The sequence below is a fragment of the Euprymna scolopes genome, chromosome 1 (genome assembly GCF_053919585.1).
Source record: "Euprymna scolopes isolate OS-2025 chromosome 1, ASM5391958v1, whole genome shotgun sequence".
In the NCBI taxonomy this organism is placed as follows: Eukaryota; Metazoa; Mollusca; class Cephalopoda; order Sepiida; family Sepiolidae; genus Euprymna; species Euprymna scolopes.
Genome location: NC_136482.1, coordinates 6,062,018 through 6,087,017, shown reverse-complemented (window position 1 = coordinate 6,087,017; position 25,000 = coordinate 6,062,018). Strand labels below are relative to the sequence as shown.

Genomic DNA, 25,000 nt, shown 5'->3' with positions numbered 1-25,000 from the left:
TATATATTGAATTAGTTATTTCCAGTCTTATTTAAACTTAGTGCTTTCTTTAAACCGGATGAACCTTTTATAAAAATATGAGTTTAACGTAAAGAACACGAACAAGGTTTTATTCAACTGAATTTCTTCCAGTTTACTAACAAAATATATAAATTTAAAAGAGATATAAATAATAAAATAAAAAGGTTATGTAATTTAAAAGAAATACACGTACTCACAAAAGCAGAACTTTTTTTTACACATTTTTTTCTTTAAAACCATAACAATGAGACTAACAATTACCTAGATCTTAGTAATTATTCGTTTTAATAGAACTGTTTTAATTGTACTGTTTACTTAGTTAACCTAAGTTGGTATTACATTTATTTTACATTTACTTTTTTTTTTTAATTATTACTTTTAGACTGTGACGTTTACACCCGGAAGTAATGAGTCACACGTAGGTCGCTTTTATTCATTCCTTTTGGTCAAGATCAAAGTGTAGTATCTGTTCTTCAGATGCTGCACTTCATTTTCTTGTTCTCTTTCGGTGGAGGAGAAATCCTTCACGACTGAGACAATTTTTATTTTTGTACCTTTTCTCCACGTTAAAAAACGACCCTGGTGTCTAACTCTGTCCCGTGGGGAGGCATAGTAAATAGGTACAATATAATTGTTTATAATTGTACTATTCAGAAATATTATTTATAGTTCGTCCATTTCAGTTAGTATACATTTCCTTTACGCTTAATTAATTTACAATCATTAATATCGTTAAACAATTCCGTTTAAAACCGAAATTATGCCACCCAAACGAAGTAGAAACGAAAGTGAGGAAGAAAGAATGGAAAGATTGGAAGCTAATAGACTAAAAGTTGCTGCAATTCGCTCCAATGAAAACAATTCAGATAGAGAAAGACGTCTAGAACTTAACAGGATACGTCAAAGAGAAAGGAGAGCAAGACTGTCAGATTTGGAAAGAGAAACCCAACGTGAAGCTGACAGAACTAGACATGTTGTAAGGCGGTTAAATTCATCACAAGATGAAATTCAAGAAAGGCAAAGATATGCACTGGAAAGAGAAGCAATATTACGATCGAATGAATTATATGAGGTAAGTAGACGTACACAAGGTGAGTTGAGAGTGGCTCAACGACATCAGAATGAATCGGAAACCCAACGAAGCTTTCGCCTATACCAAGGGCAACAACGAGAGGCTGCATGGAGAGAGAGTATGACTTTGCCCCAGCAATTGACAGAAAACGAGGCAGCTAGACAACGAATGACTGCTTTGAGACACCATGAAATAGAACACTGCAATAGAAAAGGATTGCTCTACAACAAAAATGACTCTCTCACTACAGCTGATATAGGAAAAATGGACAAAGTATGTCAACATTGCTCAGCTGTAAAATTTAAAGGAGAAACCCCTGGTTGTTGTTGTTCTTCTGGCAAAGTTGTGCTTGATAGCTTTCCACCACTGCCTCAGTTGCTTCAAGATTTGCTCTCCGGCAATGGTCCCATCTCTAAAGATTTTCTGCAAAATCTACGCAGTTATAACAATTGTTTTGCAATGACATCATTTGGTCACAAAATTGCGGCAGTACATGGGTGGAATCCTTCTTTTAGAATTCGAGGCCAGGTTTGCCACCAGATTGGGAGTCTTTTACCACCTGAAGATGAAACAGCAAAGTTTATTCAAGTCTACTTCTTGGATAGTCTGGAAGAGGAACTACATAATCGGGGACGTGACAGTAGACTCAATAGAGACATTCTCCAAAGTCTGACTGAATTTTTACATGAGAACAACAGCTTTATTTGTCAGCTGAAAACAACAAAGGAGAGGATTGAAGAAGAACACTTGGTAGAACATAAAGTTGTCATAAGGGAAGACCGAAGGCCGCAAGAAGAGCATCCACGGCGATTCAATGCTCCAACAACAACGTATGAGATTGGAATATTAATGGAGAATGAACCAACAGCTAACCGGGATATTGTCTTGCGTTTTAGAAATGATACATTAAAATGGATCTCCGAACTACATCCCCTCTACGATACTTTAATGTACCCGTTAATGTACCCCTATGGTTCTCCATCTTACAACATCTACATGAAGGCATCCAATGGGCGAAAAGTTATCCAACAGCAATTTTATTCGTACCATTTAATGACTCGGCCTGGAAACTATTTTCTCTGGTACCGAAGGCTATTTCAACAATGGCTGGTGGATGTGTACTGCAAGATTGAAACAGAACGTTTACAGTTCCTGAGGCGTGAGCAACAGACCCTGAGAGCTGACAATTATAGCAACTTGAGAGATTCAATTCTTAGGGAGGATGGGAATCCAGAACAGTTTGGTCAACGAGTTGTACTTCCGGCAACTTATACAGGAGGCCCTCGATACATGTTTGAGCGTCAAAGTGATGCCATGGCATATGTTCGGCGAATGGGCCGAGCCGACCTCTTCATCATGTTCACAACAAATCCAAAGTGGACAGAAATTACAGAAAATTGTCTTCAAGGGCAAGACCCTCAGGATCGTCCAGATATTGTTGCCAGGGTTTTCAGGCAGAAGCTAAAAAAGTTACTTGAATTTATTAAAAAGGGAGGATTTGGCAGGTTGAGGGCTTTCCTGTACAGTATTGAATATCAAAAAAGAGGACTGCCGCATGCACACATCCTCACCTGGCAGGCCCCAGAGGACAAACTTCTACCAGAAAAAATGGATCTCTGCATATCTGCAGAGATCCCTGACAAAGAGGAAGATCCTGATCTTCATGCTAAAGTGATGGCACATATGGGGCATGGACCTTGTGGACCATTTAATCCAAATTGTCCATGTATGATTGACAACAAATGTTCCAAAAAATACCCAAAAGAATTTCTTCAGTGTACCAAGCAAGGCCAAGACTCTTACCCCAAGTACAGGCGAAGAAAACCAGAAGATGGAGGCCAGACTGGTACAATAAGGATGAAGAGAAATGGTCGGTATGTTAATCAAGAAATAACAAACCAGTGGATTGTTCCGTACAACAAGGTCCTCCTTCAGCAGTTCAACGCTCACATTAACGTAGAAATTTGCAGCTCGATCCAAAGCATCAAATATGTCCTCAAATACGTGAATAAAGGATGTGATCAAGCAGTGTTTGAACTACAAAGAACTGATGGAGCAGCTAACCAACAAGGCCAAGTACAAAGTCACATTGTGGATGAGATCCAGCAGTTCCAGAATGCAAGGTATGTCGGCAGTTCAGAGGCAGCCTGGAGGATATTGGAACATCCCATCCATGAACATTTCCCCCCAATTGTACAACTTTCTGTTCATCTTGAAAATGGGCAGCGTGTCATGTTCTCAGCTGATACTGCTCTGGAACGAGCCCAAGGTCCACCGCCTGCCACAACTTTGACAGCATTTTTCAACTCTGCCATGAGGATGACTTTGCAAGGGGTCTCAAATACGTAGAAGTCCCTGAGTTTTACACTTGGAACAAATCGACAAAGAAATGGATGAGAAGAATGCGTGGGGTACAAGTTGAAGGTACTGAAAATGATGATGTATGGAAGGCTCCATGCATTGGGAGAATCTACACGATTAGTCCAAAAGCAGGGGAGTGTTATTTCTTACGCCTGTTGCTCAATGAGGTTGCTGGTCCAACTTCATTTCAAAATTTGCGAGCATACAATGGTCAGGTGTTTGAAACATACAGAGCAGCGTGCCTTGCTCGAGGCCTTCTAGAAAATGACCATCACTTGCATCAAGCAGTAGGAGAGGCAAGTGCCACTCAATCACCTTCAAATTTGCGAAGCCTATTTGTGATAATTTTAACAGCCTGTGAGCCAAGAAATCCTCTTGAGATCTGGATGGCTTTTCGTGATGTAATATCTGAAGACATTCTTCACAGATACAGGCAAGAAGTTAACAATTCAGAAGCAGATTTTAATGAGGACATCTACAATAAAACTCTTTGTCTAATTGAAGAAAAAGTTCTCCTTATGTGCGGTCAACCATTGGCAAGCTATGGATTACCTGCACCAATGCAAGGGAGAGATGAAAGACTCGCGAGAGAGTATCAACGTGAAGTTACTTATAATCTTGAAGAACTTCCCTACAAGCAGAAAATATGCAAGAAAAACTGACCGATTCTCAAAGAGAAGTTTACAATTCATTCATGGCAATGTTGGAAGCACAAGGTGAAATGAACAAAAACATGATGTTTCTTGATGCTCCAGGTGGTACGGGCAAGACTTTTGTAATCAATTTGATCCTTGCAAAGATTAGATCCATGAGAAAGATTGTGCTTGCAACAGCATTCAGTGGCATTGCTGCTACTCTACTACAAGGTGGCCGCACTCTTCACAGCACTTTTAAAGTACCCTTGGATACTCATCGAATGGATCAGCCAGTTTGCAAAATTACTGGTAACTCAGCCTTGGCAAATGTAATTAGAGACACCTCTGCAATCATTGTAGACGAAGCCCCAATGACGCACAAGAGTGCTTATGAAGCAATTGACCGAACACTGCAAGACATCACAGGAAACAAGAATCCCATGGGTGGCATTCCAACCTTATTTTGCGGTGATTTCCATCAAATCCTCCCAGTGGTTAAAAATGGCACAAGGGCTAACATTGTCAATGCAAGTTTGAAACAATCCTATCTCTGGAGGCACGTTATAGTGAAGAGACTAACTACTAATATGAGAGCCTATATCTCTGATAACACAGCTGCAGCAGACTTCTCAAAATTGCTTCTCCAAATCGGTAATGGTCAGTTTCCTATCACTTCTTCACCTGACACAATTAAGATTCCAACTGCGCTTGGTAAATGTATCGGTAATCAGAAGCAACTGAAAGACAAAGTGTACCCAGACCTGCAAAACAATGGAAAATCACCGGATTGGCTTGCTGAGAGGGCTATTATTTCGCCATTAAACAGCAATGTGAATCATTTGAACAATTCAATAATGGATGAATTTCCAGGAGACACAAAGCAATACAAGTCAGTTGATTCAGCTACTAATGAATATGAAGCTGTTCACTACCCTGTGGAGTTTTTAAACTCTTTGGAGATATCTGGAATGCCTCCACACATTTTAAATCTCAAAATTGGATCGCCAATCATGATTCTTCGATCCTTGGAACCGCCAAAAATAACAAACGGAACCAGATGTGTTATCACCAGATTGCACACCAATGTACTTGAGGCCACCATTTCCTGTGGTCCCTACAAAGGCGAAACCGTTCTACTGCCAAGGATCCCCTTAGTTCCATCGGACTCAGTACTTCCATTTAAATTCCGGAGACTCCAATTTCCTGTGAAGGTGTGTTTTGCAATGAGCATAAACAAAAGTCAAGGTCAGACATTTAACACCATTGGCGTAGACTTGACATCAGACTGCTTCAGTCACGGTATGTTCTACGTCTCCATCAGCCGGACAGGAAGTTCAGAAAAACTCTACATTCTGGCTCCAAATCAAAGCAGCAGAAATGTAGTTTACCCTGAGGCTCTTTAGTGAAAAGTTCGAGAAATGGATATGAGGAAAAACTGACATGATCTGATTGTGGTAAGTTTTTAGTATTGAATGTGCAAGATAAAATTTAAGCAAGAGTTGAATATGACTTCAATGAAAAATTTACTATGTCACATCAAGTAACCTTCCTTTTTGATGAAAATGTTTTGTGAAGTTCCTGATTGAATTTCAGTCACTACAAGAGGTAGTTAAAATGTTAATCACCTTATGCAATCGTTGCTCTTACAACATCAACTTACTGGAAAGATGCCCACAGATTTTGGTACCCGAGTGCGCAACAAAGCTCCGTGCGAAGCACGGGTATCTTTGCTAGTATATATATATATTCATATATATATATATATTCATATATATATATATATATATATATTCATATATATATATATATTCATCCACATACAGTAATGTTTCATTGTATCACAACATCAGTGTGGTTAGACTAGCATCTTTCCTAAGCTGTGGATTGAATCTGCAACCATCAAAAATTTTACCTACATCTCGTCCTTTCAAGTTTTGAAAACCTTGGAAGGAAGAAATGTAGGTAAAATTTTTTCTCATAGTTTTCCTTAAAAGAGAAATGGATTCCATATTGTTCATTGTAAAAGTGTTTTTTTTTTTTTTTTCACGTCTGATGAGAAACCGTCTTGTGAAAATTTTCAAACGATATAGGGTTTGAATTTGTCTGAATGGTCTTGAAACAATTGTAACAAACGATGAAATACATTATTTGTTGCTATCAATCCATTCTTTGATGCCTTGATTTTGTTAAAACAATATATGAATGCTCAATTACAAAAAATGGTAACTTTGAAACTTACAATTTAAGTCATCTGATTCTGACTTAAAATTTATTGGTATATGAACGGTTACCGAATTATCAATTATATAAACCCAATAAAATTTGGAGTACTATAAATTATATATATATATATATATATATATATATATATATATATATATATATATATGTGTGTGTGTATGTGTAAAACCAAAAAATCTTTTTATTTGGAAAAGAAAAGGCTTCATTCATGTGGTATGATGTTTCAGTATATATGTTCTTCAGGTATGAAGGGGAATTACTGAACTCCAATCTTTACTTGCTACTAAAACATCCACAGTAAGGACTGGTCGCTTCCACAACTTAAATTTTTTTTTTTTATATCGTCTTCCATGTGCCTAGTGTCAGGCAGATTTTCCATGAACAGAGTTTATTTCCTAGGCAATAGTTTAGCACAGAACTGTTTACCTGCAGACTATAACATAATCATCTTTAAATCTAATGTCAACAAATACTTGTCATAAAACCATAAGTAATCAATTTTGAATCCTCTCATAGCATTCTTCATCTTTCAACTAACAGTTTTCTGTATCATCTACTCTTATCTTTGAATGGCTTTTAACCTTGATAAGCGGTGACTTCCTAGTAAAATAACTCAAAAGTAAAAAAAAAAAAAGATGTTTTCTCTTTGGAAATAACATTACAAATGAATAAGGAAAGATAATAGGGAGGGTGAAAAACAAGGGGGAAAAACAGTGTAAACTCAACTCTCTTCCTGATCTACAGCAATGATCTCTCTAATTATATCCTAGATCATTTGTAGACATTTATGCTGACGACACTACCATCTATGGCAACACTTCAAAGGCCGTAAACAACCTAGTTCTTTCTGATTCTCTCTCCTCTAATCTTGATCATGTGGTGCAATGGGGAAAGAGGTGACTGGTTAATTTTAATGCATCTAAAACAAAGCTTCTATCTTTACATCATCAACGCTCTGATCTCCATCTGGCATCAATTGAAATAAATGACCCTCGTCTTGGGGAGGCTCCATGTTTTAACAAGCTTCTAGGTCTGACCTTTACTCCTAATCTGAAATGGAACACTTACATGAAATCCATTGCCAAGGTCGCTAGAAAAATGGTGGGATCGTTCTACCGCACCAGTAGATATCTCAATGCTGATGCAGTTCTCTACCTGTATAAGAGCCAAGTTTGTCCAAGGATGGAGTACTGTTGCCATATGTGTGCAAGAGCTGCTGTTTTGACAGTTCAAAATAGACTTTCTGCCTAGTTGGGGGGAGGGTGCCCTTTTGTCTTCTTGGTAACCTCTTTTCAACAGAAGAGATGTTGCTTTATCGTCATTCTCATGGCAAATGCTCGTCTGTGCTCCAATCTTGGCTTGACTTTCACAAAAAATACTTGTCTAGCTGAAACCACTATCAATAATTTTCCTCGCTCTTTATCTGTGCCTAAACCTAAATGTAGATTCTATGAACAAAGCTCTTTTTTAAAACTTCGTGCCTGTGGAACTGTTTTGTTTTCCTGCTTTCCAACTGGATACGAATTCTTGATGAGCCATCCTCTTCAGTAACCCAATTTACTAAATTTCCACTACTAAACGATTATCACTAAACGATATTGTCCCATTGACTACTGTACACTCATTAACCCTTATCCTCTAGTAGCCTCTGGGTCTTGATAGCTGGTGACTCCTTTGTAAAAAAAAAAAAGAAAGCAAGATGAATTGATTTCTGATAACCTATTAGTAAACTGTACTTTTCTATAACTATTGTAAGGGCTGGTCGAATTTCATAGATGCTTTGTATCGTGGTGCCGATGTGAGCACAGACAAACATCTCCCAAATCGTAAAAAAATTAAAGATGTGTCAAATCAGCACAATGTGAAAATGAATTTCAACATTTTAATATAAGTTTTATTTAAGAGAAAATTATTTTTTTTGTGTTATGCCAATGCACGCGAGAAGAATAAGTGATTAGATGAGTTTAGAGTTTGCTTTTGGAAATAATAGTTTAAAAAATGTAAAATGTCCAAAAGTGTGTGCAATAGACTTTAAATAAAGTCAAGTAGAGTTTGAGTAATTACTGCTCTGAAAGTGGAAATGAGAGATAATTTTACTGAAAAAATTGTTTTTTTTATGAATTAAAGCAAAACAAAAAGAAATTAAGTTTTTTTTCCAATTAATCAAGTCTGGTAGGAGAGTAATTCCAATTAATCAAGTCTGGTAGGAGAGTAATTTCAATTAATCAAGTCTACTAGGAGAGTAATTCCAATTAATCAAGTCTGGTAGGAGAGTAATTTCAATTAATCAAGTCTGGTAGGAGGGTAATTCCAATTAATCAAGTCTGGTAGGAGAGTAATTTCAATTAATCAAGTCTACTAGGAGGGTAATTTCAATTAATCAAGTCTGGTAGGAGGGTAATTTCAATTAATCAAGTCTAGTAGGAGGGTAATTTCAATTAATCAAGTCTGGTAGGAGGGTAATTTCAATTAATCAAGTCTGGTAGGAGGGTAATTTCAATTAATCAAGTCTGGTAGGAGGGTAATTTCAATCCACACATGCGTGTTAACGAGGGGTTATCAAGTATTTATATCCAGCTAAGTTTGAAATATTAAAATCAAGCGGGAAAGGCATTTTTTCCTCTCCAGACGGGGCGCGCATGTTTGTAGCATGATGGCTGAAGCAACAAAGAGGAAGTTAATTTTCTAGAAAACTGGTATAAGGGTCAGAATTGTCTTTACAATAAATGTGTTCTGGACAGAACCACTACACTGTTTTAAATGGTGAATCTGATGATAATAACATTGTGAAAATCAAGGAGGAAAGAGGGCAACTGAATTTAAGGGAATGAGAAGATTAGCTGAGGAGTAGTAGGAGGTGATAAAGGGTAAATCAAATATAAAAATGATTGAAGAATTTAACTTTTTGTTGCATCTTTTTTTTTTTTTTTTCAGTTGCTTCAAGAGCAGAAAACTACCCCGTACTGGGGTTATGAAGCCAACTGTTCTCAGAAGGAAAAAATAGACAATATTAATTGTCCATCGGATAGTAAGGGCTGGTCAGTATTTTTTTTTTTTATTCAACCTTTTCAGGTTGGTTGGTTGCTGAGTCATTGCATGCGGAAACCACATGTTTTTATACACAATTATTGTAGATGAATTTTTTCTCAACAAATTTGTAGACAACAGTTTCTGTTTAACTCAATAAGATCTGACAAGTACTATCACTTCTGTGTAAACGTGTGCAGCATGTTTTTTGTGGTGCATATAGATTGGCAGACGTGAAGAAGGAGGGGCACAGAAAACTGAAAATATCTCTGATCAAAGTCAGACCACCCAACAGATATTCTCTTTGTTTGAAAAAGTAAATGTCTCATTTAATGGGAAAGTCATAATTGGCCTTGATTGTGAAAAATAATTTTCCTAGATGGCCTCCAGATAGAACCCCTATGAATAGAGACCATCTGGATGTTGTCGTCTGGTCAACTTCTATGATTGAAATAGTGACCACCAACAAAAGGCCAGAATCAATCCATGTTGAAGGGATTCCAGTAGAATGGAAGAGTAGGCGGTTATAGCCAGCCTTTAAGAGAAGGAGTTGGAGTTACATATTGGAGAGAGGTTAATTAGTTTTCAGAAAAGCTACCAAACAGTTCATCTAGTACCCCTTGAGGGCCAAATGTGTATTATGTGTTTTGGTCTGGTCAAGTAGGGATCTGACACTGCAAGTCTGTCATTCAATTAAGTAGACGGGTACCTCTTGTAAACTCCAAAAAATAAACATGATTTGTTTATAAGCTGGACTTCTAATTTTGCTTGGCATAAGGACTCTTCATTATACTCTGATTAGCTGGATCGGCCAACTTATGCCCATAACAATGTGTAGGATGATCGCCATGGTAAGAGTGAACCTGGGAGTGTAGCTGGCATAAACATTAACATTTCTTTCTCCTTGTGGAGAGCGGTCCCTGCAAAGTGATTTAGTCACATGAGGAAAAATCAGACTCAAGAGTGAACCTTTGAAGGACTTTTCAAATCCTTATGGAATTACAGAGAGTTCAATTTCCTGGCATCAACAAAGAAAAATGTCCTCTCTCCTGAAGTTATTTTCACTTGAAGATATAACGTTCTAAGAAAATACTTTCAACATACTTTTTTCACTGTGACATTGTTACAATTTTTTTTGTCTTTCCTTTGTTTTTTTTCTAACTGCTATTTTTGTTTTTATTGGCTTTCTACCTTAGCAGAGAATAATGTAGCAACCATAAACCTTAGCATTTCTTTCCTCGCACAGTGATGGCTGGGTCACACAGTGACCAATCCAACTCTGGGATGTATTAATTTCAACCAGAAATTTGAAAGGACTATTACTACACCGTTAGGGAATTAAACCGCAGTCACTTCTCAGTACCTGCAAGCAAAAGACTCCCTTTCTCCTGCTTCTGTCAACTACACATTCAAGCTTCAGGTGAAGATATAACCGAACAATGTACACCCAATAGTCACTTAAATAAATATATATATTGTTATCGTCGTAACAAATAAATTATTAGTGTCATTATTTAATGTTATATTTATTCTCATAATGACAACAGCAGTTTTCGAGCCTTGTTTAATGTTATGTCTCATAGAAACTGAACAGCATTACTGTTAGGACTTTGTTAATGCTCAATGCTTTTTATTTGTTGTCAGGACAAAAGATAAATTTTCCCAAAAAGAATTCTTCTGGAATGGCGGTGATTTCGGTTATATCAAGGAACGCAAAGAAGAATTCAAATCATTTTGTGTTCCACAAGAAAAGGTGAGATTTTTATTGATCTCAGTGTTTTTATTTTTTGTTATTTACATTTATATTATATCTATATTATGCAATGTATCTATATTATATCTCTCTTAGTCTGTCTGTTTGTCAATTTCACTTTTTTTTTAAAAAACTACTTGATTTGGAAAGAAAAGGGTGCAGTTTAGATATTTTTTACTTTCAAGAATTTTCTAATTTTACAAATTTATTCTGAAGTGAAAGCATCTTGTTTCTAAATTTTTCATCGATCATTTAGATGAAATTGTCCACATGGATCTGCGATGTAATTATTAAGACTGTTGATTAACAATTAATCATAAGTAACGGTCTTAAAATTAAATTGTTGATTAACAATCGATCATAAGTAATGGTCTTAAAATTAAATTGTTGATTAACAATCGATCATAAGTAACCGTCTTAAAATTAAAATGTTGATTAACAATAAATCATAAGTAACGGTCTTAAAATTAAATTGTTGATTAACAATTAATCATAAGTAACTGTCTTAAAATTAAATTGTTGATTAACAATAAATCATGAGTAACAGTCTTAAAATTAAATTGTTGATTAACAATAAATCATAAGTAACGGTCTAAAAATTAAATTGTTGATTAACAATAAATCATAAGTAACTGTCTTAAAATTAAATTGTTGATTAACAATAAATCATAAGTAACTGTCTTAAAATTAAATTGTTGATTAACAATAAATCATAAGTAACTGTCTTTAAATTAAATTGTTGATTAACAATAAATCATAAGTAACGGTCTTAAAATTAAATTGTTGATTAACAATTAATCATAAGTAACTGTCTTAAAATTAAATTGTTGATTAACAATAAATCATAAGTAACTGTCTTAAAATTAAATTGTTGATTAACAATAAATCATAAGTAACTGCCTTAAAATTAAATTGTTGATTAACAATTAATCATAAGTAACGGTCTTAAAATTAAATTGTTGATTAACAATAAATCATAAGTAACAGTCTTAAAATTAAAATGTTGATTAACAATAAATCATAAGTAACTGTCTAAAAATAAAATTGTTGATTAACAATAAATCATAAGTAACGGTCTTAAAATTAAATTGTTGATTAACAATTAATCATAAGTAACTGTCTTTAAATTAAATTGTTGATTAACAATAAATCATAAGTAACGGTTTTAAAATTAAATTGTTGATTAACAATAAATCATAAGTAACGGTCTAAAAATTAAATTGTTGATTAACAATTAATCATAAGTAACTGTCTTAAAATTAAATTGTTGATTAACAATAAATCATAAGTAACTGTCTTAAAATTAAATTGTTGATTAACAATAAATCATAAGTAACTGCCTTAAAATTAAATTGTTGATTAACAATTAATCATAAGTAACGGTCTTAAAATTAAATTGTTGATTAACAATAAATCATAAGTAACAGTCTTAAAATTAAAATGTTGATTAACAATAAATCATAAGTAACTGTCATAAAATTAAATTGTTGATTAACAATTAATCATAAGTAACTGTCTTAAAATTAAATTGTTGATTAACAATAAATCATAAGTAACGGTCTTAAAATTAAAATGTTGATTAACAATTAATCATAATTAACTGTCTTAAAATTAAATTGTTGATTAACAATAAATCATAAGTAACGGTCTTAAAATTAAATTGTTGATTAACAATTAATCATAAGTAACTGTCTTAAAATTAAATTGTTGATTAACAATAAATCATAAGTAACGGTTTTAAAATTAAATTGTTGATTAACAATTAATCATAAGTAACTGTCTTAAAATTAAATTGTTGATTAACAATAAATCATAAGTAACTGTCTTAAAATTAAATTGTTGATTAACAATTAATCATAAGTAACGGTCTTAAAATTAAATTGTTGATTAACAATTAATCATAAGTAACGGTCTTAAAATTAAATTGTTGATTAACAATTAATCATAAGTAACGGTCTTAAAATTAAATTGTTGACTAACAATAAATCATATATAACGGTCTTAAAATTAAAATGTTGATTAAAAATAAATCATAACTAACTGTCTTAAAATTAAATTGTTGATTAACAATAAATCATAAGTAACGGTCTTAAAATTAAATTGTTGATTAACAATAAATCATAAGTAACTGTCTTAAAATAAAATTGTTGATTAACAATTAATCATAAGTAACGGTCTTAAAATTAAATTGTTGATTAACAATAAATCATAAGTAACGGTCTTAAAATTAAATTGTTGATTAACAATAAATCATAAGTAACGGTCTTAGAATTAAATTGTTGATTAACAATCGATCATAAGTAACTGTCTTAAAATTAAATTGTTGATTAACAATAAATCATAAGTAACTGTCTTAAAATTAAATTGTTGATTAACAATCGATCATAAGTAACTGTCTTAAAATTAAATTGTTGATTAACAATAAATCATGAGTAACTGTCTTAAAATTAAATTGTTGATTAACAATAAATTATGAGTAACGGTCTTAAAATTAAATTGTTGATTAACAATCGATCATAAGTAACGGTCTTAAAATTAAATTGTTGATTAACAATTAATCATAAGTAACTGTCTTAAAATAAAAATGTTGATTAACAATAAATCATAAGTAACTGTCTTAAAATTAAATTGTTGATTAACAATTAATCATAAGTAACTGTCTTAAAATTAAATTGTTGATTAACAATAAATCATAAGTAACTGTCTTAAAATTAAATTGTTGATTAACAATAAATCATAAGTAACGGTCTTAGAATTTAATTGTTGATTAACAATAAATCATAAGTAACGGTTTTAAAATTAAATTGTTGATTAACAATTAATCATAAGTAACGGTCTTAAAATTAAATTGTTGATTAACAATTAATCATAAGTAACTGTCTTAAAATTAAATTGTTGATTAACAATAAATCATAAGTAACGGTTTTAAAATTAAATTGTTGATTTACAATAAATCATAACTAACTGTCTTAAAATTAAATTGTTGATTAACAATAAATCATAAGTAACGGTCTTAAAATTAAATTGTTGATTAACAATAAATCATAAGTAACGGTCTTAGAATTAAATTGTTGATTTACAATAAATCATAACTAACTGTCTTAAAATTAAATTGTTGATTAACAATAAATCATAAGTAACTGTCTTAAAATTAAATTGTTGATTAACAATTAATCATAAGTAACTGTCTTAAAATTAAATTGTTGATTAACAATAAATCATAAGTAACGGTTTTAAAATTAAATTGTTGATTAACAATTAATCATAAGTAACTGTCTTAAAATTAAATTGTTGATTAACAATAAATCATAAGTAACTATCTTAAAATTAAATTGTTGATTAACAATAAATCATAAGTAACGGTCTTAAAATTAAATTGTTGATTTACAATAAATCATAACTAACTGTCTTAAAATTAAATTGTTGATTAACAATAAATCATAAGTAACGGTCTTAAAATTAAATTGTTGATTAACAATAAATCATAACTAACTGTCTTAAAATTAAATTGTTGATTAACAATAAATCATAACTAACTGTCTTAAAATTAAATTGTTGATTAACAATAAATCATAAGTAACGGTCTTAAAATTAAATTGTTGATTAACAATTAATCATAAGTAACTGTCTTAAAATAAAAATGTTGATTAACAATAAATCATAAGTAACTGTCTTAAAATTAAATTGTTGATTAACAATTAATCATAAGTAACTGTCTTAAAATTAAATTGTTGATTAACAATAAATCATAAGTAACTGTCTTAAAATTAAATTGTTGATTAACAATAAATCATAAGTAACGGTCTTAGAATTTAATTGTTGATTAACAATAAATCATAAGTAACGGTTTTAAAATTAAATTGTTGATTAACAATTAATCATAAGTAACGGTCTTAAAATTAAATTGTTGATTAACAATTAATCATAAGTAACTGTCTTAAAATTAAATTGTTGATTAACAATAAATCATAAGTAACGGTTTTAAAATTAAATTGTTGATTTACAATAAATCATAACTAACTGTCTTAAAATTAAATTGTTGATTAACAATAAATCATAAGTAACGGTCTTAAAATTAAATTGTTGATTAACAATAAATCATAAGTAACGGTCTTAGAATTAAATTGTTGATTTACAATAAATCATAACTAACTGTCTTAAAATTAAATTGTTGATTAACAATAAATCATAAGTAACTGTCTTAAAATTAAATTGTTGATTAACAATTAATCATAAGTAACTGTCTTAAAATTAAATTGTTGATTAACAATAAATCATAAGTAACGGTTTTAAAATTAAATTGTTGATTAACAATTAATCATAAGTAACTGTCTTAAAATTAAATTGTTGATTAACAATAAATCATAAGTAACTATCTTAAAATTAAATTGTTGATTAACAATAAATCATAAGTAACGGTCTTAAAATTAAATTGTTGATTTACAATAAATCATAACTAACTGTCTTAAAATTAAATTGTTGATTAACAATAAATCATAAGTAACGGTCTTAAAATTAAATTGTTGATTAACAATAAATCATAACTAACTGTCTTAAAATTAAATTGTTGATTAACAATAAATCATAACTAACTGTCTTAAAATTAAATTGTTGATTAACAATAAATCATAAGTAACGGTCTTAAAATTAAATTGTTGATTAACAATTAATCATAAGTAACTGTCTTAAAATAAAAATGTTCATTAACAATAAATCATAAGTTTACGGTCTTAAAATTAAATTGTTGATTAACAATTAATCATAAGTAACTGTCTTAAAATTAAATTGTTGATTAACAATAAATCATAAGTAACTGTCTTAAAATTAAATTGTTGATTAACAATAAATCATAAGTAACGGTCTTAGAATTTAATTGTTGATTAACAATAAATCATAAGTAACGGTTTTAAAATTAAATTGTTGATTAACAATTAATCATAAGTAACGGTCTTAAAATTAAATTGTTGATTAACAATTAATCATAAGTAACTGTCTTAAAATTAAATTGTTGATTAACAATAAATCATAAGTAACGGTTTTAAAATTAAATTGTTGATTAACAATTAATCATAAGTAACTGTCTTAAAATTAAATTGTTGATTAACAATAAATCATAAGTAACTGTCTTAAAATTAAATTGTTGATTAACAATAAATCATAAGTAACGGTCTTAGAATTAAATTGTTGATTTACAATAAATCATAACTAACTGTCTTAAAATTAAATTGTTGATTAACAATAAATCATAAGTAACGGTCTTAAAATTAAATTGTTGATTAACAATAAATCATAAGTAACGGTCTTAAAATTAAATTGTTGATTAACAATAAATCATAAGTAACTGTCTTAAAATTAAATTGTTGATTAACAATAAATCATAAGTAACAGTCTTAAAATTAAATTGTTGATTAACAATCGATCATAAGTAACGGTCTTAAAATTAAATTGTTGATTAACAATCGATCATAAGTAACTGTCTTAAAATTAAATTGTTGATTAACAATAAATCATAAGTAACAGTCTTAAAATAAAATTGTTGATTTACAATAAATCATAATTAACGGTCTTAAAATTAAATTGTTGATTAACAATAAATCATAAGTAACTGTCTTAAAATAAAATTGTTGATTAACAATAAATCATAAGTAACGGTCTTAAAATTAAATTGTTGATTAACAATTAATCATAAGTAACTGTCTTAAAATTAAATTGTTGATTAACAATAAATCATATATAACGGTCTTAAAATTAAATTGTTGATTTACAATAAATCATAACTAACTGTCTTAAAATTAAATTGTTGATTAACAATAAATCATAAGTAACGGTCTTAAAATTAAATTGTTGATTAACAATAAATCATAAGTAACGGTCTTAAAATTAAATTGTTGATTAACAATAAATCATAAGTAACGGTCTTAAAATTAAATTGTTGATTAACAATCGATCATAAGTAATGGTCTTAAAATTAAATTGTTGATTAACAATCGATCATAAGTAATGGTCTTAAAATTAAATTGTTGATTAACAATCGATCATAAGTAACGGTCTTAAAATTAAAGCTTCAATCCTTGCTACTGTGAACATAGCCATGTTAAAGTTGTCTGTCAATCCAATCAATGCATAAACAAACTTCACATCTCAAGCAAACCAACACAAATCTAATTTATATAATGTTTATTGCTTTTAATAAGTGGCACACGTTTAACTAAGGTTGAATGGCAGACTTGCTTAATCAGACAGACTATTAATTATTATAAGTCTATTTACAAAGTCCATCTGGGCCCAGAGAAGCACACTGACTCAATTAATTATTCAGAAGCTCTCACCAAAACCAACTGCCTTCTTTCCAACATGGAACTCCTATTCTCTCTTCCTACTCCTGTGGAGGTTCTAGCTCTGCCCCCCCCCCAACCCCGGCACCATTTTCCATTCTCCTGATATATCTTGCTGCTCAACTCCCTACTTAGAGTGTCCCTAATTTAGAATAGCCTCTTATGTTTTAATGGGAAGTTGCCTTGTTTGGGGTATAGTATAAAAATTAACTAAATATGTTTGCTCAGATAAATCTGGCATTATTTTTGAAGATGGAAAGCATTTCTGACATAAAGTGTTCAAGCATAACTAGAAATCATGAGGAATTTAATCAGATATGATGTCTGACATGACAAAGATAGGAGCAAGTGCAACCCTGGACAGTTTAGTAGAAGCTGCTGAACTGAGAACATTTGTTGAAGATGATCTAGTTCAACCGTGAGGCAGTGAGCTTAAAAGTTAAGCAAAAGACTGTCTCCTTTTTTTTATTCCTCTCTTAAACTCGCAGCCTTCTGGAGGATCAATGTTTCGATAAATCATTCAAAATTACCAATGCAAAAAGTTATTTCTCTTCTAATATGTTTTCTACGTGAAAATCTGTTTCATCTGACGACTAACAAACTATATTTATTTATTTTATTTATCTGTTATCGTTTTTGCCATAGTTGTTTCATGACGTTTCGGCAAACTATTCCTCTGGTCTTCATCAGGTGGTTAACTGCGACGAGATAAGAATAAGGTTGGATTTTTTGATTTTGTTAATCCAAGTATTCATTCTTATCTGGTCTTCCATCATCGGTTCATATCAAATGATATATTATTTTACGTTGTGAAACAACAACAACAACAACAACTATGAAGATGAGGATAACAGTCCGCAAATAAATAAAAAAATATACAAATTATTTATCTCAAAAGAATTCCAATAAAAAAAATAACTATTATTTTTGAACAATAATTATTAAAACGGACAATACAAAAGCATTTAAAAGTAATTATTTTTATACCTACATAATATCTCCAACTCCTCTGCCACAGCACAAGAGAGCAGCTGTCCTGAAGCTTGTTGCTCTTTCATGCTCCAGAAATAAAAGAAAATTTGATAAGCTTATCTTCTACGTGTTATGATGCAATATTTTGACACGTAGCACTAATTCTAGACTCTAAACTTTTCACTTCTAATTGAATATTCCAGGATTCTAACCTCATGTTAAAAATGTCTTTAACATTATTTTCACACACCATGGGATATTATCTTGTTTTATTTTCCCCATATCTCATACAGTGCAACCGTTCCTTTTCAGACCAACTTTGGATATAAATAAAAAAAACCCAACTTTTTGAATCATTTAATACTTTTAAAAATGCAAATTAATGGACAACTTTGCTTTGTGTTTGTCATCCACAGGGAGATTCATCTCTCGAATGTACCAAGTATCTTCGATATTGTAAAGCGAAAAACATTTACATGGATTTCAGGAAAGCTGACCTAAAATCTGGATATGACAGGTAGGCTCTTTTGGGTAGTAATGAAGAATTCGGCATTATTTGGGTAAAAAAAAATAAACAAAATTAAGAGTGGATTCGTCCATGGCAAGTGCTCGTCTAAGATTCAATTCCTGGTCCCCCCTCATCAATCTTTCACAAAAAACACCCATCTAGCTGAAACCACTGTCAAAAATTTTCCCCACTCTTTATATGTGCCAAAATCAAAACATAGATTCCATGAACAAAGCTTTCTTAGAAGTGCACGCCTGTGGAACTCTCTTCCGTTTGCCTGTTTCCCACCTGACTACAACTTGGATGTGTTCAAGTCCAACATAAACAAATTCCTGATGAACCGCCCCGTTAAGTAAGACACTTTATCAAATCTCAACACGAACATACTGTACATGCAATAACCCTTATCCTTCCTTGTAAAAAAAAAAAAATGGATATCATAAATTAATGCAGAAACTTTCACTGTATAGTGTCAGATTTATGAGATGCTTTAAAAACTAAAAGAATCGCAAAGCTACCAAAGGAGACAATTATTCTGAAGATTATGTGTGAAAAAACATTTTTAGGAACAGTTATGCCTTTGGTGGAAAAAATTGAGAACTTTCCATGGTAGAAAAATAAGAAAATGTAGAAATCTTGAGATGGTAGAAAAGTTGGATGTAAACGTTCAGCAAGTGTGGAGACTGAGATTATAAGTTGTCTGAAAACATTAGAACCGTGACCAAAGAAAATAAGACAATAAAATAGATCATCTAAAAGTGGATATCTAGGAAAGGGTTTAACGTTTTAAGAGAAATAACTCTTATACTATCAAGTTATTTCCCTTTCGAAAAGGCATTTGCAACACCAGTTATCTGCCTTTGATTTTACCACCCGACAGCATTAAAAAAAATGGCAGATGCTTGCCGAAATCGGCTTAGCACAATAAAACAAAACCTCCTTATTTTGATATCAATTCTTCCAGTTATAATTTGACAAGCCATTTAAATTGTTGATTTACATATACTTTAATCATTTATAATACTCGAAGATCAGTAGTAACTGTAATTTAATATAATCATAAATAGTATCGTAGTAATTGTTAGTATTGGAGATTTGATAAAGTGTCTTACTTAAGGGGACGGTTCATCAGGAATTTGTTTATGTTGGACTTGAACACATCCAAGTTGTAGTCAGGTGGGAAACAGGCAAACGGAAGAGAGTTCCACAGGCGTGCACTTCTAAGTAAGAAGCTTTGTTCATGGAATCTATGTTTTGATTTAGGCACAGATAAAGAGTGGGGAAAATTTTTGACAGTGGTTTCAGCTAGACGGATGTTTATCGTGAAAGATTGGCGAGGGGGGACCAGAGATTGGAGCTCAGACGAGCACTTGCCATGGAAATAATGATAAAACAAAGACAGGCTTGCAACGTCTCTTCTGTGGGAGAGAGGTTGCAGGGAAGGGAAAAGGGCATTCCCCACTAAACCACGAAGTCTATTTTGTACTCTGTCAAGGCAGGATAGGCTATTTTTAGCAGCTCCTGCCCAGATGTGGCAGCAGTACTCCATCCTTGGACGTACTTGACTTTTATATAGATAGAGAATTGCATCAGCAGTGAGATATCTTCTGGGGTGTAGAGAGATCCCACCATTTTCCCAGCGACCTTGGCAACAGACTTGATGTACGTGTTCCATTTCAGATCAGGAGTAAATATCAAACTCAGAAAAGGTCAAACCCAGAAGCTTGTCAAAACATGGAGCCTCCCCAAGACGAGAGCCATCCATTTCAGTTGATGCCAGATGGGGATCAGAGCACTGATGATGTAAAGATAGGGGCTTGGTTTTAGATGCATTAAAAGTAATCAGCCACCTCTTCCCCCTCTGTACCGTGCACTCAAGATGAGAGAAGAGAGAACTTAGTCATTTACGGCCTTTGATGTGTTACCATAGATGGGCAAGTCATCAGCATAGATGTCAACAAATGATTTAAGTATGTGTTTTGGGAGATCATTAATGTATATCAGGAAGAGAATTGGAGACTCCAGCATTACTACTCTGGGCCTCTGATTTCTGCCCATCAACCACTACTCTTATGAGTTTATCAGAGAGAAATGATTTAATAATTTGATATGTCAAGAGCAATTGCCCTGGAAATGAAGCCTTTGTCTAGAGATTCACTAATCCTATGAGATATAACCATTAGCACATCTGCTGTAGATGTAGCAGAACGAAAACCATATTGCATGTCACTAAACATTTTTAAAGAAGCTCAAAATAAACTAGTATTATGTTTTTTTTTTTTTTTTAATTTTATGCAGCATATTAAAACAATGAAAATGTGAGACTAAAATCAGGTTTACATTATCGATGCCTTAAAATAACGTTTCTACATAGTGATCATTTTGAAAATATAAACGCACATGTGTTTAATAAATTTAACAAAAGTCAAATAATGGTCAGATTTTCATGAAATTTTCTATACTAATTCATTTTTACATTAACTTATATTTTCAAAGCAGTTTTCATTAAATATATGAGCAGAAAGTTTTTTCATAGAAAATTTCCCTTCATAACAGTTACATTGTGTGCGTGGGGCTAAATTTGTGCTGGTCATTGGAGGTACCTAAAAAGCTGTTGTGTTGAGTTATACACTAATAACATTTAGAAAAAACATTAACCCATTAATAACCCTTTTTTATGGGTAAAAATGTTCAATTAATATCTATTAATATCATCTAGTAATGAAATCGTTTACAATAGATATATTATGTTTTGGTATTAAACTAACTTGGAAGATTTAAAATTCCAGTATCAGTTGTGTCGATATACTATTATGAAGTTATGGTGTTTTTTGGAGTTTGCCTATTCATATGCAAATAGAAACATTAAATTGATTGACAAAATATGAATAAGCAGAGTACACATTAGTAAGGCAGTAGTTTTTACAATGTAAATAGTTGACTTCGAATCTTGTGTAGGTCTAAATGATTTATGTTTTATAAACCTTAAAGAAATTAACATAAAAAACATTACGTAAATATTAAAAAACAAAACTAAATAGCCCTTTTTTTAATAATTTGTAAAAGAGATAGACATAAAGAGTATTCAAAGGAAATTATTTTTGTTTGAAATAAATTTGTAATAAATTTGGAAAATGCTGTTAGAAGTCACAAATAAAATGGAAATATTTTTTCTTTTAAACATTTTTCAAATTTTTTATCTTTTTCTTACATTTTTCTGATAAAACCATCTTCACAGACAAAAGTTGTTTCATAAACGTAAAACGATCTCCTTTTTTTTTTTTTTAAATAATTTTATTTTTTAATAATAACAAATACTTTGCTAATTAAAAAAATTAAAATATGCTTAAGAAACAACTCTTGCCTTTGAGGAAGATTATTTCATCCAAAAAATTTAAGACAACAAAAATAGTGATTTTTTTTTTTTTTTTTTTAAATAAAAAAATATGTATATATTTGTGACTTTTGTATGTGTCATGCCGCTGCTAACACGTGGTGCAAGGTGATGTCACAGTGGAGGAAAAGGAAGGAAAGAAAAAAGATTTGGAAACACATGGGCGGTGACAGCAAGACAAGAGACATTTGAAAAAAACCATATGGCAGTGACTGGACTTGAGCGGATGTATCAACACAGGAGGAGGAAAGCATGTATTTAACATGACAGTTTTATTAACCACATTGTGAATGAAAAGACCTATAAAAGATGCAGGTGTATTTGGAAAGTACCATGAATAAATACCTTTTATTTCAACTAAAAAAAAAGCCAAGTCGAATTTAATTTATTTGTTTCTTTGCATTCCAGTTAACATTCATCGTAGTTACTTTCCACAAAATTTCAGAAATGTTTTCATTCATACAAGCTATAGATCTGTAAAATTTAGGTAAAGATAGAAATTAGCTACTAACACTGTGCAAGATACTTTTTTTATGTCTTTTTTGTTTTCATTTAAAAACAAAATAATTATTTTGATTCTGTTCAATGAATTTGTCTTAATTTCAGATATCGAGAAGATTTATTCCCAGAAAATGAAATTGGTGGCCATTGCAAGCTTGATTTAAAATCTTTAAAAGCTGAACATGAACATAAAAGTCCCCTACAATCATGGTAAGTTTTTCTTTCTCTTCATCCTGGCATTATTTGTTTTATTTAAAACCATGTTTTAAATTAAAAAAAAATGTTTCGTTGGTGGGGGAGGTGAGGAAAACCATTCCAAAATTCAATTTCACTGTAAATAAATTTTGCACAGCTGGAACTGATTGCTTAGACTGTATTCTCCCATCCCCTCACAAAGACAGGGTGTGACACGAATTCATCCAAAGAAAGAACCTTTTCCTGTCATTAATTTGTTCGTTTTTAACAGAATTGTTGAATAATAAAAAAGAACCTCTGAAAATGCTATTTTAAAAACACTATTTTCAAATATTATCAAAGGGCCATAATTTATGTCCACTAATGAAGTTATAATTATCTGCCCTTAGAATAATTTCTAGATTTCTTTGGCCTTTTGACTAGGAGCAAAGTTCTGATGCTGCACTTCATATGAGACATTTTTTTTTTTTGTTCCAATCCAGATTGCATCTCTTTGGGGAGCTAAAGACCTACCTTGTGCCTAAATCTGCCCTTGTGGGGAAGCAAGTAAAATAGGAACATTGGAATTTATTCCTAACAGTGTATCATATATTGTGCTTTTCTTTTTTTTTTTTCTAATAATACTCATAATTGTGTGACACTAATATCATTAAATGAGCAATAGTTTCCCATCTCCCTGGAAAATCTCATCAGTATGCCCTGTATTTAAGAATTCAGGTGATCGCTCATCCCCCTCTCAGTACAGGCCAATAAGTCTTCTATGCGTCATGAGTAAGTTGCTGGAATCTGTGTTAAATACAGAAGTAATCAAACATCTCAACAAAAATAACCTTCTTCGTGACACTCAATATGGTTTCCATTCTGCTAGATCTACAGCAGATGTCCTTACAGTTATATCGCATAGGATTAGCAAATCTCTCGACGGTGGCAATCTTTCTAGGGCAATTGCTCTTGACATATCTAAAGCCTTTGATAGGGTATGGCATAAAGGTTTACTTCATAAGATCGCTAGCTATGGTATAGCTGGAAAAGTCTTCTCAATTATTAAATCATTTCTTTCTGATAGGTTCATAAGAGTAGTAGTTGAGGGGCAAAAATCAGAAGCTCACAGTATTAATGCCGGTGTCCCTCAGGGATCCATCCTGGGCCCAACTCTTTTCCTGATCTACATTAATGATCTTCCAAATCATATCCTTACATCATTTGTAGACATTTATGCTGACGACACTACCATTTATGGTACCACATCTAAGACAGTAAACGACCAAGTTCTCTCCAATTCTCTCTCCTCTGATCTTGAGCACGTAGTACAATGGGGAAAGGAGTGGCTGGTTACTTTTAATGTATCTAAAACCAAGCTTCTCTCTTTACATCATCAACATTCTAATTCACATTTGTCATCAATTGAAATGAATGGCTCTCGTCTTCAGGAGGCCTCAAGTTTTGACAAGCTTCTGGGCTTGACCATTACTCCTGATCTTAAATGGAACACGTATATCAAATCTGTTGCCAAGGCCGCTGGAAAAATGGTGGGATCTTTCTATCGATCCAGTAGATATCTCACTGCTGATGCTATTCTCTACCTATATAAGAGCCAGGTACGTCCAAGGATGGAATACTGTTGCCACATCTGAGCAGGAGCTGCTAGAAAGGACTTGTCCTGCCTTGATAGAGTTCAAAATAGACTTCATAGCCTCGTAGGAGATGTCCTTTTCTCCTCCTTGCAACCTCTATCTCACAGAAGAGATGTTGCGAGTTTGTCTCTGATGTATCGTTATTTTCATGGAAAGTGTTCAACTGAGCTTCAATCTATGGTCCCCCCTCGCCAAACTTTCACAAGAAATGCTCGTCTAGCTGTAAACACTATCAATAATTTCCCCCACTCTTTATCTGTGCCTAAACCTAAACGTAGATTCCATGAACAAAGCTTCTTTCTTAGAACTGCACGCCTGTGGAATTGTCTTCCGTTTTCCTGCTTTCCGGCT

The 25,000-nt window shown here is 32.1% G+C and overlaps 1 protein-coding gene across 2 annotated transcripts in view; it reads left to right on the top strand.

The window, feature by feature from the left end:
- The window catches only part of LOC145276775 (EGF domain-specific O-linked N-acetylglucosamine transferase-like), a 170,380-nt gene that overhangs the window by 73,273 nt on the left and 72,107 nt on the right, over positions 1 to 25,000 (top strand). For both annotated transcript variants that reach the window (XM_080128085.1, XM_080128169.1), the window contains exons 3-6: positions 9,265 to 9,368; positions 11,002 to 11,110; positions 18,834 to 18,934; positions 22,926 to 23,030. In XM_080128085.1, coding sequence (XP_079984211.1) covers positions 9,265 to 9,368; positions 11,002 to 11,110; positions 18,834 to 18,934; positions 22,926 to 23,030 — 419 coding nt within the window. The remainder of the gene's footprint in view (positions 1 to 9,264; positions 9,369 to 11,001; positions 11,111 to 18,833; positions 18,935 to 22,925; positions 23,031 to 25,000) is intronic.